The sequence below is a fragment of the Anopheles gambiae genome, chromosome 3 (genome assembly GCF_943734735.2).
Source record: "Anopheles gambiae chromosome 3, idAnoGambNW_F1_1, whole genome shotgun sequence".
In the NCBI taxonomy this organism is placed as follows: domain Eukaryota; kingdom Metazoa; phylum Arthropoda; class Insecta; order Diptera; family Culicidae; genus Anopheles; species Anopheles gambiae.
This window is the reverse complement of record NC_064602.1, coordinates 84,976,986-84,993,940: the sequence shown is the minus strand read 5'-3', so window position 1 is coordinate 84,993,940 and position 16,955 is coordinate 84,976,986. Positions and strand designations below refer to the sequence as shown.

Below are 16,955 nucleotides of genomic sequence, written 5' to 3'. Positions count from 1 at the left end.
AGCATTGAATTGTGCGCTGATGAAGATGAATCAGCTTCCGAACCGATTCGCCAAAGGCCTTTTGAACAAATCAAAGAATGTTGTTTGGTTGGAGATGGGAATTTCGCGTCGAGCTGGGGGCGAGCGTGCGAGCGAAAGCCTCCAACTAAACCATACAATTTATGAAATGAAGCTACTCTCGAAGTTGCGGGATGGTTCTTTCTCGCTTACCCGCTCTTCACACTCGAACAACATTGTACAGAGTCGCGCAGCAACAGCGCACACAGCGTGTTTAATGTTTATGAATGAAGTAAATATTTGCATTTTATTCGCTTTTACCCAGCTGGGTGATCGATCATGCAACTACTCGCACTACTACTACTCGCAGCTACTGCCGCTACGTCGTCGTTGCTTTTTGAGACACACGTCGTTAGATCAGCTTGGCGAGAAGGGTCGTAGAATATCGTAGTCATCACACCCCTCCGAAAGCAAACAGAACGCACACAGAACGCGCGTGCGTTACCTAGGTGGACGGATGGGGTTTCGTGCGTGGGCCTAGCTGGAAACGAAGAAGACGCTACGCGCTCTTGGTTCATGGTCACTCAATTACAAATTATTAACACAATATTTACGTACGCGCCGCATATATCGCAGGCCTGCTGACTGGAGAAGCATATTACTGCCGCGTTCAGAGGGCGATGGCGGGCGCTTAAGTGCGAGGTCCGAGAATGGCAGCGTATCTTGGGATATTTGGCTTCAGGCGTCCAGAAGTGTTGGTGTGTGTTCGTATTGTTTGTGAATTGGATTAGTGTGCGTTTGTGGCGAGAGTTTGTCACCATGGGTCGGCAATTCGGTTAGCTTCCGGAAAATCAAGATCTGGTTTGAATTCTGAATTCTGGAATGTAGACAAATACCCCCTTGCAAGTTATCCAATAAATTAGGTTTTAAATTAAAGAATGAGTGATATCTACCAACATTTTGGCCTTCGGTAGTCCTATTTCCTCTCTTTCTTTCTCCCATCTGTAAACCATAAAGAATTGCGTGTTCACGCCTTGAATGTTTCTGCCATGTGGCCAACGACTTTGGATTCCATCGGTGTGGATATTGCGTGTATTGAATAAATAAACATAACCTACATTTCGTGTTGCAAAGCCTGGTTAAGGCCGGGTTTGGACACTGGTGCTAGTAGCATAAACAGAGACAAGATCTTGTATGATCTAATCCACAGATACATAACCTGCCGGAGTTAAACAAAAACATAAAGTTCTCAACAACAAACCCGATCCGTTCCCGAGTTTTGAATATGCATTTAAGAAAATTCCATAAGCAATTCCGTTCTATCATATTTAAACTTTTATTTATAACGTTTATTGAATGGACAACAAGAATACCTAAACATCAAAGAGTACTCGAACTTAAGTGAATCTCACAAAGGCAAATGTGCTTCAAATGTAGTTCCAGCTTCACTGAGGAAGTTTTAAGAGGCGAAAGAACTCCGCAGGAGCCAAAGCCTCTCTAAACCATACTAACAACAGTTCCAGCTTAAGAAAAAAGGGCTTCTTACGTTGATTGCAGTAGAGAGCTTCGCGGATGGCTGGAGCTCCGCTGGTGCAATGGAATTAGTTTTGGTCTGAAATTACAGTCTACCTCGGCCTCTCTGTTTTACCCTGTTGGGGGAACTACTTGGGTGTGGGTGTGTGCAGTACCTGACATTGTTTTTTTTTACTGCTAGCTAGACTGGCGGCGCCGTATATGCCATTTTGGGACGAATCGGTGAGGTCATTTTTAAGCGAGCTTAATCATAGTTTATTCTTGCCGATTTAGATCCGGTTGCGCTACCAATTGCGGAATCCATTAACTAAAGGAAGGGGGTAGCTTATAAGTGATGTGATTTTCAGTGTTATACCTTACCTTACACATTGAAAGAACCCAGAGAAATGTTCAAATTAACCGAATTTCTCCAAATACGAAACCGAGTTGTAGAAAAAAATAACACTGATCACTGTCGTCCAATTAAATCACGATGGCTCCCCTGTTTGGTGGGCAATAAAGAAATAAAGATCATCACAAATCTGAGCACCCGGTGCCTGCCGGTCAAACCTGCGGTCGAAAGGCTGGCATCACTCACGAAAAAAAACAGGAACACTCCGTCCACCACATTGCAATTCTCACGTCCATGAGTTCGTTCAGCGTTTCGGTATTGAAGCAGATCTGGAGTTGAACTTTCTTAATTGAACTAAATTAAAAATACATCTCTTTCTGTCCCGCACACAAGCAACAACACTCGTCGGTGCAGTCACGGAGAACCGGGAATGGTGGGGGGAGGGGATTCTTTTTTCCGAGTTTATTCATTGTGCACCACTTCCCGGCGTACGTCCGATCAACAAACATTGACCTGGGTGTGCATACTCTGTGTGTGTTTTGTGTCGAGGTGCATACACGATAGCGTGTGATACGATAGCATCCTCAGGTTTGCTTTTTTTTATCTTGCGCTGCTGCGCATCACTTGCAAACGAGTTGCATCATCATCCCGTGCAGCAAGCGTCCGTTCCTGTTGCGGAACGGGAGAAAGCGTGCAAGGAAGTAGAATAAAAAAGTGGCTAGGTTAGTGGCTAGGTTGGTAGTGTGCTGGTGGTACGATAAACAAACATTGGCAGCAACTAAATCAGCAGTTTTCTGCTCGTTTGGCTACCACCGTTCGGTTTAGAACGTTAATGTCTCTCGAACGTGTCACAGTGCAAGGCAAAAAAAAAACGGACATTGGGTGCGAGGTTTGTTCTGATGACACTTTGCTATCTGCATTTGAAGCCAATCCAACTCAAACATGTTATTGGTGGCATCGGTTAGATGGGAAGAAGCTGTGGGTAGAAGGTTGCTTTACGGTATCTCTTATCTTTATGCTAAATCTGGAGATGTCGATGGTGTTATGTACTGCTAGGAAATTGGAGATGGTCATAGGATCTTTGTTTCTTTTTTACTGGAATTGTATCATGAGCATAACATTAAGCCTCATGTATTCAAATTCAAAATCCTTAAACCACCAATATCTTTTAAACGTTTAACGAGAATAAGTTTCCAACGACACAAAAAAAAACCCTCAGAATTGTTTTGAACCATTACGCACATGCCGTAGACCTGTGCTCCCGTCAAACCGTCAAGGCGGGAGAGACAAATTACAGCGACAAATAAAACCATATAAATCAACCACTACCCCGCAGGCATCCACCCTTCCATAGCTCCAAGCTGCCCTAAACGATCGAAAACTTAGACGTCGCTGTGCCGTAAGGGTGCGGGGAGGCGTATGTGTCTGCAGGCTCATAATTCCATATTCATTCCCCATTCCGGAGCATCTGTAAGCACCACGACGAGGCTCTGGATTTTACGATCATGCTAAAATGACGCTTTTTTATTATTTATGACGATTGCTGCTTGTCGCAACTGCTGAAGCGATCTGAATCGCTTTATTATTTTCAGGACACGTTGTTGTTGTTTTTTTTTTGTTGGTGTGTGGATGTTGTTGGTATTTCTGTGTGTAGTACGTTCTAGGATGTGTTCTTCGTTCGTCTGCGGACGATATGGGCTTTGAATATCCAATATTGGAAGGGCCTTTGCGTTGCTTTATTGCACGCGTATTTGCGCCCTGGGCAACTGGCGTGTCGTTAACTGTGTTTGTGGTAAAATAATTTTATTGTACTTCGAGTTCGAGGAATTGACTTTACAATGGCATGTATGGGGCATGGGGCTAGATAGAGATACGTGTATTCGGCACCTCCCCCTACATCGACACGCTTCTTGTTGTATCGATAGACGTTTCCCCCCCTAATTGTGTTTTATACTAACTCTTCTTCTTTTTCTTCTTTTTTCTTGCAGGCAGTAAAGATCGCAAACCTCTAGTGTCCATTAAGCAGTGTTTGTGTCCTTTGTGTGTGCGTGTGCTTTAGAAAAAAAAGAGCATTCGCCGTCCCGATTTCCCTGCGCCCTTGAACAGCTTTGCCAAGGTTGCTGCTTTTCCGCATCCTTTCTACAATCTATCTGTCTGTTTCTGTTGTCCACAACCGCACATACACACACACATCCAATACATACAAAATCCCAAACATAAACACTCTCTTCTATCCTTACACAGACACATGCATTGAGCCATCCCTCTTACGCACTTGCCTGCTAGATGTCCTTCTGTGCGCGCTCGTCGTAAGCTGCTGTGCCGCTGTTGCAGTTCCACACCTCAAAAACAAGCTCTCCCCAACATTATCCTCGAAACAGTCCAGCTTGCTTTAACGCTTCATCTGCGCCCAAGCCTCTAGTCAGCTTGCCAGAGAGAAAGAGAGATAGAGGGAAAGAGTGAGAGTGTCAGTGAGAGTGTCATTCATCGAAACCTCCCCAATTTCATTGGAAAGATTGGGGACATACGCCGTGCGTGTTGTTGAGGAAGTAAAGCCTAACATCCTGCAGAAAGTGTTTAATGTTCTTCTAGTGTGTGCTTCGAGGCAACAAAAAAAGTTCAATCCGTTCAAAAGGAGGAAGTTAGTAGTGGTACAATACGTCACAAGTGTGTGTGTGTCCTTCGTGTGTGTGTGAAGTCTTACCGGCAGTGTCTGTGAGGCAGTGTGATTTGCAGTGAAAAGTCTACTGCAGTATCTTGGCGTGTGTATGTAAGAAGAATACAAACAGGGTTTCCTTCCCTTTCCATTCTACGACCTGTGGACGAGTGTGTGTATGTACGTGCGCATCTAGTAAAGAAGAAGAAGAAGAAGTAGAAGAAGCAGTGTGAATTCGTTTGTGATACATAGTCGGTGTACTCGATACAACTGAGTCCCCGTACCCGCCATCCAGCTAATCAGCGCCGTATTAGTCAGCCTAGCTGTAGCTCTCCAATCCCAACTCCTCCTCTCCGGTAGACAAAACCGTCCCTCCACGTGCGCGTGTGAGAGAGGAAACGAGTGGTTGAGCGAGATCATCAAAGGCAACACACACACATTTCACATCTTGCCCGAGCGCCGCCCGCTATGGCCGCTATGGTAAACATGACCAACCTACTGAACGGCAAGGATTCGCGCTGGCTGCAGCTGGAGGTATGCCGGGAGTACCAGCGCAACAAATGTTCCCGCCCGGACACCGAGTGCAAGTTCGCACATCCGCCGGCAAACGTCGAAGTTCAAAACGGACGCGTGACCGCGTGCTACGACAGTATTAAGGTAGGTGTGCTCGAAATTCGCACAGATTTTTGCTCCCGTAATCCTGTAATCCTTACAACCTGTGAGGGAGTGTAGAATGCTAGGGTCCTCTGCGTGCTGTGAAGAGACACACGCAAGGGATGTTCGTTTCATGGTGATCTGTCCCTATTCCCGAAATTCGGGACAGTTTTGGATCAGCTCCAAGCTGAAGTCTCGATGATACCAAGCTCCAGGCAGCAGGCGGGGTCGTGTAGGTAAGAGTAGCCTGACTGGTATCTTCCTGGTAGTTCTGCAAAAAACCCATTCCAGAAGGTTCGTTATGTTCCTGGGTGAATTAAACTATCCAATATGTTCCGGAGCTCATGTCGGGATAATGGGACCCGCCTTTCCTGGAGTCCATTTCAGAACATGCCAGCCTAGCAGCGTCCCAGAGTCGGTTGCCACAAGAAAGGGGGATGGCGATAAAGTTTTTGCATTATAATAATTCCAAAATTAGGAGCAAGCACATGTTACGGAATGTGTCCAAAGGTAGTGTGAGGGGTTGCAAAAAACTTATCTTAACCCCTGCCCTGACATGGGAACCTTTTGTGAGTGCCGGAGATATTAGTGGAAGTAGCGTTAGTGTGAAAGCTTCTCGATGTCACGAGACTCCGAATGTTCCGGAATGTTTGGGCATAGTTTTTGGGCACATGTTTTTTTTTTGTCCCAAAAATTGATTAAACAATTACGAATGTTTTCATTCGTTTGGGCAACTCCATATATAGAGGACGATGAGCTTGGAAACGATTGGTGGCTATGCTGGAGACAGATCTTGCCAGAAAAGACCCAGCCTTCGTGTTTGGCGAGGTGGTACAACACGTGCACTAATTGAGTTGCCATTTGCTTCTTCCCGCACCCGATGCTGCGGAAATTGCGCCAGTTAGGCAGGGGCAAATTTTGTTTGCTCAGTCTGCTTTCCCTTTAGTAAAACAGATTCCGCTTTATCATGTTGGGGCGCGAGTGCAAGAGTTAATTAGAGCGCGAAATGAGCAAAGGATGTGTTGTGCGAGCGTGATGCTCCTCTGCAGTCACTGCCGACAGCGTACTCTGTGGGAAATGCAGTGGTACCGGTGTGATGGATCACGCCAAGAGTGGCTAAAAATAATACTTCAGAAAAAAAATCATTCACCGTGTTTTATGTGTGTTTGCAGAACGCTTTCATTCATTTCCGACATTCTGCCTGATGTGCTCTCTTCTCCTCACAATCCCCTACATTCGTTACTCCAGGTACAAGGCAGGTCAGGACCGTCGAGTAACTCGGTCAACGCGGGAAAGCGACGGCAGTGAGCTCCACTTTCGATTCCGCGCGCCGGAAGTATCATCGGCTCTCCAATTCAATAACCGTTTTTTGGGATAAATTTAATCATGCTCCTCTTTTCCCACCCACGGGAAAAGCTGCTTGTCAATCGATTGGCTGTGCGGTACCCGCCGACTACTCTTCCCAGCACGGTAGACGCCTAAAACAGTTCGCTCTGCTAAAAAATCAATACCATCACGCTAACCAACCAGTGGCGTACGCGAAACACGGCAACTTACGGTTTGGAAATGGATCCGACTTCCGATTTGAATTTGAGGCATGTTTTGTGTGTGTGCGCGTGTGTGTGTGTGTGCTTGGTGTCTGTTGGAGGCGCTGTTTTCGGCATACACCAGCGATGGAAGCGGATCCTGTCAGTCATGACCTCTTCACACACTGCTTGGTGTGCTTGGGGGAAAGCCTTTCCTCCGCAGCCATATCCTTGCATGTGTTTGGCATTTCGGTCGTGTGTGTGTGTGTGTGTGCGTGCGTGTGTGTTTTCTGTTCCGGTTGGTGTCCCACTTCCGGACATTCCTGTGCGCTCGTATTGGTGTACGATGAAACACACGTCCCTACATATGCTGATGGAGGTGTGCGCTCTTGGTAGCTGGGGTATGTGTGAATATTTCAACACACACCACGCATTTTCCTGGGTTTGAGGCGGGCGGTTTGGAGGCAATGTTTTCCACACCGATACGCTCGACGAAAAGCATGACATGGGCCCCCACGACGTATGTGTATGTGTGAGGAATTAAAACCGAAAAATCCAACCTTCTCGAACCCCGAACCCTCGTCACCAATCCTCTCGCGGGATGCTTAAAAAGGATTGCATGTGCGTTGTTTTGCTCCTCGTGTGTTGTGTCGATGTGTGCGTATGTGTATGACGCGAACAAGTTTGGCGCCAGACGGCTGCCCTGGGTGCGCTGCAATTGGAAAGTGAATGTCATTTGGAAAGGCATGCGGAGGATCGTTACGATGGGTCGTTCTCTGCATCGAGCCGTGCAGCAGTGTACAGCACGCCCGGGTTGAGTTGATATTTCCCGCTCAGAAAATAGGGAGCACACGTGGAACTGCGGGGCATGCTGCTTTGGAAGGGATCAAACGCGTGCGCTTCCGGTGCCCAGAGAAAAAACAAGTGAAATCGAGCAGAGCGAAAGTACAAACACACAACCGACGGTGGTGAAAAATCATTCCTGCGTGTGTGAGTCAAGTGTAGCAGGTTACGGTTATGCTGGATCGCCCTCGACCCCGGGTTATGAACACTTCGGGTCATACACTTACACAATATGCTTAAAGGATTTTTGTTTTTTTTTGAGTGTGCGATCGTTGTTCCAGAGTTTTAATCCATTGCTTTCATCTTGCCTGGGTAGAAGCAGCCCCGGGTCGCATAATTGATAAGTGATTTTGGCTACCGTCGATGGTTTTGTGTGTTTGCAGCACAATTCTGAGTGGCTCAGATTTTCCACTCCAAGTAATCCATAGTGCGTGATTTTGTGTTTGGTTGAGTGTTGTTTTCGTCCTATATCCATCCATGTCTTTGGAGTTGACATTTTACGCATACTTTAAGCGTACATACTCTTAGTTAATGATTCTGTTGTTTGTTTAGTTATTTTGTTTTATGTTTTTCCTTCTTCAGTTTTTTTGTTACTAGTCCTTCTCGATCGGCTGTCATCTCTTTTTGTGCTCTTCTTTTTTATTCTTATTTTCCCTTTTTTATTTTGTCATAATAGATTAATGAATATTGTCTTTAAACCTTATCGTCACTTTTGTTTGTTTTTCATCACTAGTCGCGTTTTAACTGTTTTCAATTGTTTCCTGATATTTCAACATCGTTACTCTATATTATCCACGTACCTAAAGTAGAAGCAAAATTCACGCTTTTGTTATATATCCTTTGTTTTGCGTATGACTTAACCTTTTCCATTAAATATGTTTAACTTTTTCATGTTCCTTCTTTAAATCCCCTTAATTTTCCTCTTGAAAAAGTGTCTCTTGAAGTTGAACGTCCTTCATTTGCTACATCTCAACATAAACGTCTTCAAACGAGTGAATCTTGACGCTCGACACTGAAAGGCTGCTAGCGAGCGGGCAATATCATTAAATCATACACCCACCTGAGTGAAGCACCTGAGTGTGGCAGCAGCATACTGCTTTTTTTTATCCTTCCCCAACAAGCCTCCAAGCTCCAGCCTCCGTCAAGAATCGGGATGATAATGCTAAAAGGACACCCGCCTGCGGTCGAGCATTGGAGCTGGCTGGCGCCACACCACCACCCCGTCGAGGTCACTTCCGGGTGTGAAAAGTAACCATTTTCCGACACTCACCCACACACACACACACCAACACCCATTGTAGCCTCCAAGGCAGCCGCTTGTTTCGAGGCTTTGTTTCGCAATTACAACGTCAAGAATTTCCTGTCAGTTTCCTGAGTTTTTTGTGTCTTCCCCATTGTGCCTCATCCCCACGGGGATTTGCAGCACGAAGCGCGAAAGCACAGGGCAAACTGGGAAAAGCGCTTTTCCTTGTTCTCGGGGCTTCCCCGGAGCGTCGCTCCGATTTGCAACCTCTCAATCCTTCTCCTTCTCCCGCTTGTCTAGCAGCATAAATGAGTGAGCATGAACCCCAGTAATGGTCGCCTTCCCTTGCGCGGGGTCAGAGGTGCTGTGGTGGCGTGTGAGGCTCATTCAGGTAAGGGTGGAAAGCCTAAGGTTATAAATAATAATAACAAGCCCCGGGACAACAAGCGCCTCCCCCCCCCATTCAATCGGATGGGTGCTTTGGAGCTTTGGAGGGTGCTTGGGTAGTTGGGAAGCCAGAGGGAAAAAGGGCAAAAATCACGGATAATAAAAACCGGGCGAAGCAGCACTCCTCCTATCGCAGGGTCAAGGGGTTCTGCTTGTGCTCGGCAAAGGATGCAAAAGAAAACCCTGTTAAGAGTTTTAATACCATTTTTCTCACTCCCACCTTTGCCGTTTCTACAGTACAGAGCCTTCCTGCTGGGGGACGGGGCCTCGTTTATGCCATTTTGACACGGCACATGGGTGTTTTGTCCTTCCTACTCCTTCTGCTCCTTTGGAATGGGGTGTGCGAGTGTGGGGGGAAGGGGGAGGCTCATGCTATCAAAACATAAACCACTGGCGCTTTTTCACATTTTTCCGCCCTTTTGACGCGACAAACGAGTGCGAAACGTGTACACGAGTGTGTGACGGGGACGACCAGCGGGAAAGAAGGAACAAGGCCTTCAGGATAATGTCACTCATGCTTTCGCACACACACACACATTCACCACATACGATCGTGAAGTGGAAGGATAGGTGCAGGATGCGCACAACACAGCGGAGAGATGCTTGTGTACGATTCTATCTGTCGCTGCGAACTACACACTCCCATCATAGCACCACCAACACGGGAGGAGTAGGTATGCGTTGCCTGCGCTCATCGGGGCGCCCTGCAATACCTTTATCTTTCTCACTCTATCTCTCTCTCGCTTCTTTCCGGTGTGTGTGTTGAGGTTGTCCGGAACCGGAAATTCTCTGCTATTCATTGGGACGGTTTTCGGGAGGACGAAGGCGCGAGCGCAAGTAACGAAACGAAATGTCGCCCGCCCGGGTTGTGCGGTAAAGGGACATTTTGACGGCGGTTGGCAACGGGCTTCCGGAAGATGCTGTTTTTTTTCCTCCTCTTTTTCTCCAAAACCGACCACAGCCGGTGTACGAGTTCCAGCTTCAGTTGGCTCGCTGGGCGTGCAAAAAGCATGGCCGGGAAAAGAGCAAGTACAGCGGGACACGGGCCTCGCACTCAAGATAGTTGGATAAGGGAGACAAAGAAGCATATCTACATGCTGCCCGCGGGGTTTTGGATGTTGTGCTGTGTGTCGTCGGGAAGGCTGTTGTGCTCCGTTTTTTTTTTATTGTCCTACGCGCCCGCTGGAATGAGTTTTCCGTAAGGAGGCTGACACTTGTGCGTCTCGCGAAACATTTTGCTCCCGGGTATCTCTAACTTGTTCGTTCCCTTCCAACGCTCGGCGTGGCTTCTGGGGAGGGAGCGGGTCATTTTCGACGGCGAGTTTTATCATCCGCTCACACCAGCCCTCTCCGAGAGCCGAGAGCTGCGATTTCCGAGAACCGTTTTCCCAGGTGTAAGTGGTAACATCTCAGCCATTTTTGCAGCCGGCACTCCCGGGCTGGAGACAGGTAGACAAGGGGATTGTGTACCTTCTTACACCCGGTGTGCCATTATGAATTATGACATTTGTAGCTTGCAAGATCTTGTTGCTTGTTTTTTTTATTCCTTCTGCTTCTGTATACATTGTTGGCTTGTTGTTTATCGCAACGCGCGCTAGGAGGAGCGCGATAGGAAAAGTTTGCGCGCATCAAAATGCGCGTTTGTGGACGTTACTGAAGCGCGACAGATGCCTTTGGGGAGACATCCTTGTGGGTGGTGTGAGTGGTGAACTTTAAGGTTTGCCAATTCGTTTTCAGCTTGACGTTTACTTTATTAAAGAGAAAAAGCAGCTCTCTAGGTACGTTTTCCCAGCCCAAAAGTACGGCAGAAACCATGCAAATAGCTAAAATGGCTTAAAACGGTCGATTTGTGTTGCGTTTGCATACCTTTTGGCGCTTTTAAAGAAGTCAAACGATTCAAGTTTCGTGATTATATATTTTTTACATTAATCAAAGCCCCAAAATGGATTTATGCTCAAAAAACCAGTTAAAGATTCTACAAAAAATACATCCTTTAATTCATCCCACGTGGAAATCACACGCTTCAAACGTAGCCTCGGTACGTTTGTTACATCTCACTGCATCTGCTTTTCATGGCATGGTCTCTTTCTCTCGACGGTTGCAGGCATGATGTTGTGCAGTCACACCACTTCACGAAGGCAAAAAGTCAACGGGGAAAAGACACCCATCGCCTCCCGGTCACGTTGTGTTCCGCCTATTGTGTTTCCGTTCGGGAATCAAGGTTGCAACCACATCAAAGCCTGTGTGGGCAGCTTCTGGCAGCTGTCAGGCGGGCGAGCATTTCCCGTCTGATCCTGTGACCGTTTTCCTCCATGACGACGAATGCTTCGCGCGGACGTTCGTTGGATTGAACTGGTTTTTTTTTGTGGGATATTTTGAAAATGGGATTTTTTTTTTGGCACATCGTGTTTCGATGTCTCAGTATCACGTAGAAAGGGGAGGAAAAACGTCCATCATAGGAGATGCAATACGACGAAGCTGAGGTTTTTTGTTGTACCGTTCTTTCAATGCCGCTCCCAGCTCCGTAACCCGTTATGGTCAATTGATTAGTTTCATTTTGCTGGCTGCAACGGTTCGAATCTCTTGTGGAACTTTTGCACTGTGTCCCTCGCATTTCATTACACGTTTGCTCTGTTTTGCCCTGCTTTGGCCTAAGGACTCCCGGGAAAGCTGAACACGAAAGGGGAAACGGTTTTTGTGTGACGCGAACCCGTCATCGCCAGGCCGTTGACGGTGACGTTCATTTCCACCAAAGCGGTAGACAGTGGATGAAGTGTGACAGCATCGTCTCCCGGTGATGGGCGTTTGTTCTTGGGTTACAAGTGATTTCTCCACCGAGCGTGGGCCAGTAGTACATCGTTGCTGTGGGCGGTTGGATCGCATTACTGGACTTCGGACTCGAGATTGCCACGGGGATATAGATGATGGACAATGTGGGCTTGTTGAGTGTATGATGAGCAGTTCCGGAAATTCATTACCCATTGGAACATTGAGGCATTGCTATTTTTTTTCGGTATCAATTTTGCTTACTTCCAATGTCAATATCTTGACATGTACAAACATCAAATGCTAACGATGCAACTCTATTATCAGCAGGAATTTAAGCGGAATGCGTTAAGCACGGTAAGATCATTAAAATTAATTAAGATGTTCAATCAAATGCTGTGATAGTTTTTTAATCGTTTGACCTCCGAGCACACAGCCAGCGTAAAAGTGGGAATGATAATCACACAGAGGTTGCTTCACTCTCTTACACCTCAGCGCTTATCCATCAAATCTTTATTTAATCGTTGCCGTTAACAGTCGCCGCTAACTTCATTAACCATCCCCCACATACAGCGCAGCAGCACAGCTGTGCTGGGCCGCCTGTGTTTGATAATTACATCACACATAACATCATTAATCACTGGTGTGGGACTTAATTGGGAGCGGTGGGTTTTCGGTAGGCGCAATACCGGACCGGGTGGAAGTTTAATTGCCGTCTGTACACACCCGGCAATGTTCTTTTCTGGTGCGGCTTACCCGCGGGTGCTTGCAAGACAGCCCCGTTCCGGTGAAGTAGCCTGCCAGCGTCTTCCAACATCAAAAGAACGCACATGTGATTGCAGTCTCGTGCGTTTGGTAAACATAATGATTAGATGTCTCTCGTTCACTGCCGCTCGCTTGTGCCTGATGCTCCTCCCCGCGTACGACTGTTGCACGACCTTTGTTGATGACAGTTCCACGTGATCCGGAGGCTAGCGTTAGGCACCAGCGAAGCGTGACGTGTGGTGGCTTCCTCTCCGACATTGCGTCATGTTTGCAAAAGCGAACAGCCGGCCAGTTCGGCGGCGCTCGTACACAATTATTGCGGTTTTGTCGTGCGGTGCTCGCTCTCCTCCTCACGAGCTGCTAATTTATTGGCCCCAATGTTAGTCATCGGTCCATCAGCGAGCGGATCGGGTCATCCCACGCGCCGTTAACCGCCGGAGGAAGATGGCGAGAATGCGCAGTTGGCCGGGATTCACTCGAGCGAATCTGGATCAATGTCGACGATGTGATCGCGCTCACCGTGCGTTTGGGCTTTAAAGGAGGTTCTTTTTTATGATTCTTTTAGTTTATCGTTACCCCACAAAAGTGGTATACACGCAAGAACACATTCAGCACGGGGTTTGGATTTGGCTCATCAACGCCTCTCACTTGAAGTTGTGATTTTTTGTTCGAGCTCGAAGCAACCCGTGGTCTTTATGAATAAATTTCATTTTCACGAAGAGGTGTGCGCTCAAACACACGGCTTTTGGGATGAGACGTTTTTGGGGATGTCCATTAATGACGCCATTAAACACTTTATCGGGTAGTGGCATCGCGTTACTCTACCTCCACAAAGTGTTCGCCCATCGCCCAGACTTGGGGGATTAACATCTTGAAGCGTCGTTAACCGAAACGCGTAGGTGTTCGATTTAGCGAAACATCTGAATGAACTATTGTTTATCGAACGCGGCAAAGGTACACAAATTTGTTTGATGGAGTGGATTTCTTTCGCGTTTCTTTGCTGCGTATGCCAATACGAACGTATTATACACTTCCCATGGCCATGGATGTTGGAGAATTCTAAGCAAATGCTAAAATAGTATTCCTCGAACTTTTTTGTGCTGCGTCGTGCGTATGGACTTTGAAGAGGCAATTTCGGAGGCAGCAAAGCTCATTATTTTCTTAAATTATAAACCACCTACACAGCCGATCGAGCTGCTTCCTAAGGCGCCGAAAACATAATGGAGCTTTAGCAAGCAATGGAAAGATTGTATCACGGCGGCAAGAAATCGATTCTGGCACCGTTTGCTGCCAAGTTCTGTAGAATTCCGGGCGCTTGTGTCGTATACAATGTTTCACCTTCAGCGAGCCGAAAATGAAGATATGCTCCTCGTTACGGCAAGCACAACACCGTATCAGCATATTCCAAATAGGTCCTTTGCTTTGTCGTTCGGATGTCACACACACTCACAAAAAACTTCCTTCGATTGTTGTTGACCCTAATGCTTTATCAGATCGGGCTAGCCTCAACACTTGGGGAAATCCTCATTTGAACCGTGCGATAAGCACCGGAGAAGCTCCCTTAGGACACACGACGACGCGTAAAGATGGGTCATTCGTTTCGTACCTACGTTTTGCTCCAGCGTCCAACACAAACGGTGTCGAAAGGATGGTGTGATACGGTATTTTTTGTGTGTACTTTCGGTTGGTAGGTAGCAGGTTATTGCTTTTACGCTCCAGTTGGTCAGTGCACCGGTTGGCAGTATCTTAGGAAATTTATCTAACCGTCCGTGCGTGCCGCCCTCCAATGTCGCTCAATCGTCTTGCCTCGGAAAGCATCGCTCTGTGCTGCTTTTGGGATGGGATCTGTTTTTCCTGGAGCTTCTTCAATCCAAACACATGCACATACACATGAACCAGTGAATGCACACACAGTATCCTTGCAGCCACGGCGCTGCCAAAGGTGTGCCGAGCTCGGGATATGGTGGCGGTGGGTGTGTTTAAAAACGTGTGGAGGTTTTCCCACAGCACCTCATCAATTAATCTTGTGCTCGTATCTATAAATTTCCGAACAGAAAACAGATTGAACAGATTAGCCATGTTTCACAATTGCCAAATCCATAACTTCACCCGTCCCGTTCCCCGGAAAGGTAGAGAGAAAAGGTGTGAAATGTGTTGCCGAACCATACCGAACCCGCCACCGGGTGCTGGCTTGGCCCTCCGGATGCCCTTAACGCACTCGTTCTTCCAGCAGCAGTTCCAGCGTGTGCAAAACTTCATCAAACCCCTACGGCTGACCATCCTCCTTGGTCGTTGGTTGGTCCGTAGGCCGTGGGTATTGATTCTCGGGCAGAGATATAGGCCCTGGCCCGGGCGATAGATTGGTTGTTGGTTTTAGGGAAGCGTTTTGTGCCCGTTGAGTAGAGCAAAGGAGCCCGTGTGGAGCAGCCAAGCATTTGTGCTGCCTGCCAACGAGCGAGGAGGTGGGTTTTAAATCAGTGCACACAATTCGACTCCACTTCCGGGTTGCTGTTGTGAAGAGGAGGAGGGAAAGACATATAAAGGGAACCAGGGGCAAAAAAACCTCCTCCAGCGGCGCCCCTCGTAGCAGGGAAGCAAATGCAAATGTCTGATCCCGACAGCCCGTAATCCATCTTTCGACGGATGCGAGCAGGCATGCCAAGTGGCGCAGTTTGTTTTTGGAACAGCACCACCAATGGCCCATCGCCGTCGGGAGCTCTCCGGACACTCGTACATCTTCGTTTGGTCGATAATGCAGAGAATGCAGCAGTAAAACAAGGGAGACATTCAGTTTTGGGGTAGGTTCTGGAAGCAGCAGTGAAGCATCGTTATCGGATCAGACGCTGAAGATCGCGTGTGGTGTGCTCCTGCTGCTCACTGGGCTACCACCTTGCCCCATTAGTTCGACATATGTTCCGGAGAGTGTCATACAGTGTCCGCAGGGCATTCCGTTTTCGGAATGGTTGGATTTATGTTCGTATAAGCGTGTGTAGGATAACATTAGACCTGATCGAAGGAAGAGCTGGCTATCGAGTCCGTATGGAAGGACTGATAGCTCTCGGGCACATCAAACACATGCGTCACGTCGTTTAGATTCATTTTTCATCCACCAGGGGTGATGCTCGAAACTGCTCGGGGGGTTGTTTTGGTATCATTTTGAATATAAAGATTTTGCAGCTCTGGTTCTTCTAGATCTAGTTCCTTTGTTTCATTTCCTTTTTATTAAAATCATACTCCAGTTTCTTGATGTATCTTAAAACCCTCAACAAAATATTGTAAGAGAGCAACCGGTTTCTTAAAAATAAAGAATACTCGCCTTAATTTGTGTGTGGCTATGACCGTTCAGAATTCAATTGTACTTCACGAGAAATTGGATTCAGGAAATGCGGTCAGCTAAAGAAACGAGGTTTCCTACATAAAAAATACCCTTGAAAGGAAATAGTTTCAGTATGCCGGGCGTAGAGAAAGTTTTCATCTAAAAACCGAGTACTTCTCGCATCAAGATGGACCTGCCGGTACAAGTGGACGTACGAACAAAAAACTAAAATAAAAAAAAGAGGAAATAGAAACAACGAAAGACTGCAACAGTGCTTAAGAATATTTCTTATTGTTTCACTTTGCCGAGCAGATCTCTCCTTCGGGATTGTTCTCCCATTGACCCGATTGAACAATCAATTGGGAAAGTGGAAAAGTTGATGGTTTCCAGGGCTGGTTTTTGCGCCCATTCTGTGCCTGTCTGAGTTAGCGTTTCGCCCTCGGTTCAGTTTTTGGTGGTGGCACAAGTGGCGAGCCAGAGTGCAACCGGCCAAGGCTTGGGGGCTCGGAAGAAATGGAAAGAAAGCAGCAACTCCTTGACCGAAGCGAGCAGCACCTTCCGGAGGTGAGAGTTTTTAATTAAAAGTTTGCCCGTTTCGCCACATAACGTACGCCACCCTCCGAGTGGTTTGGTGGGATTCTTCCTGTTACCTGTACAAGCCTGCGAATGATAAAGAAATGTTCATGGGACATTCTGCAATTGGAAATGGTACGCTTGGGAGAGCAAAATCCTGGAGCAAGAAACTGGAGAACTTCGTTAAAGCACTCACTATAAATTGGTTCTGTATCAATGAGGAACTTCTTCCCCGTGTTCTAAGGCGCGCCCTTACTTATGCTCTCGAGTGGCGCTTGTTCCAGTAGACAGCAATTGAGCATGTT

General features: G+C 47.1%; 1 protein-coding gene across 1 annotated transcript in view; it reads left to right on the top strand.

The window, feature by feature from the left end:
- The window catches only part of LOC1271202 (uncharacterized), a 300,952-nt gene that overhangs the window by 48,500 nt on the left and 235,497 nt on the right, over positions 1-16,955 (top strand). The window contains exon 3 of the mRNA XM_061656117.1: positions 3,850-5,174. Coding sequence (XP_061512101.1) covers positions 4,986-5,174 — 189 coding nt within the window. The 5' untranslated portion in view covers positions 3,850-4,985. The remainder of the gene's footprint in view (positions 1-3,849; positions 5,175-16,955) is intronic.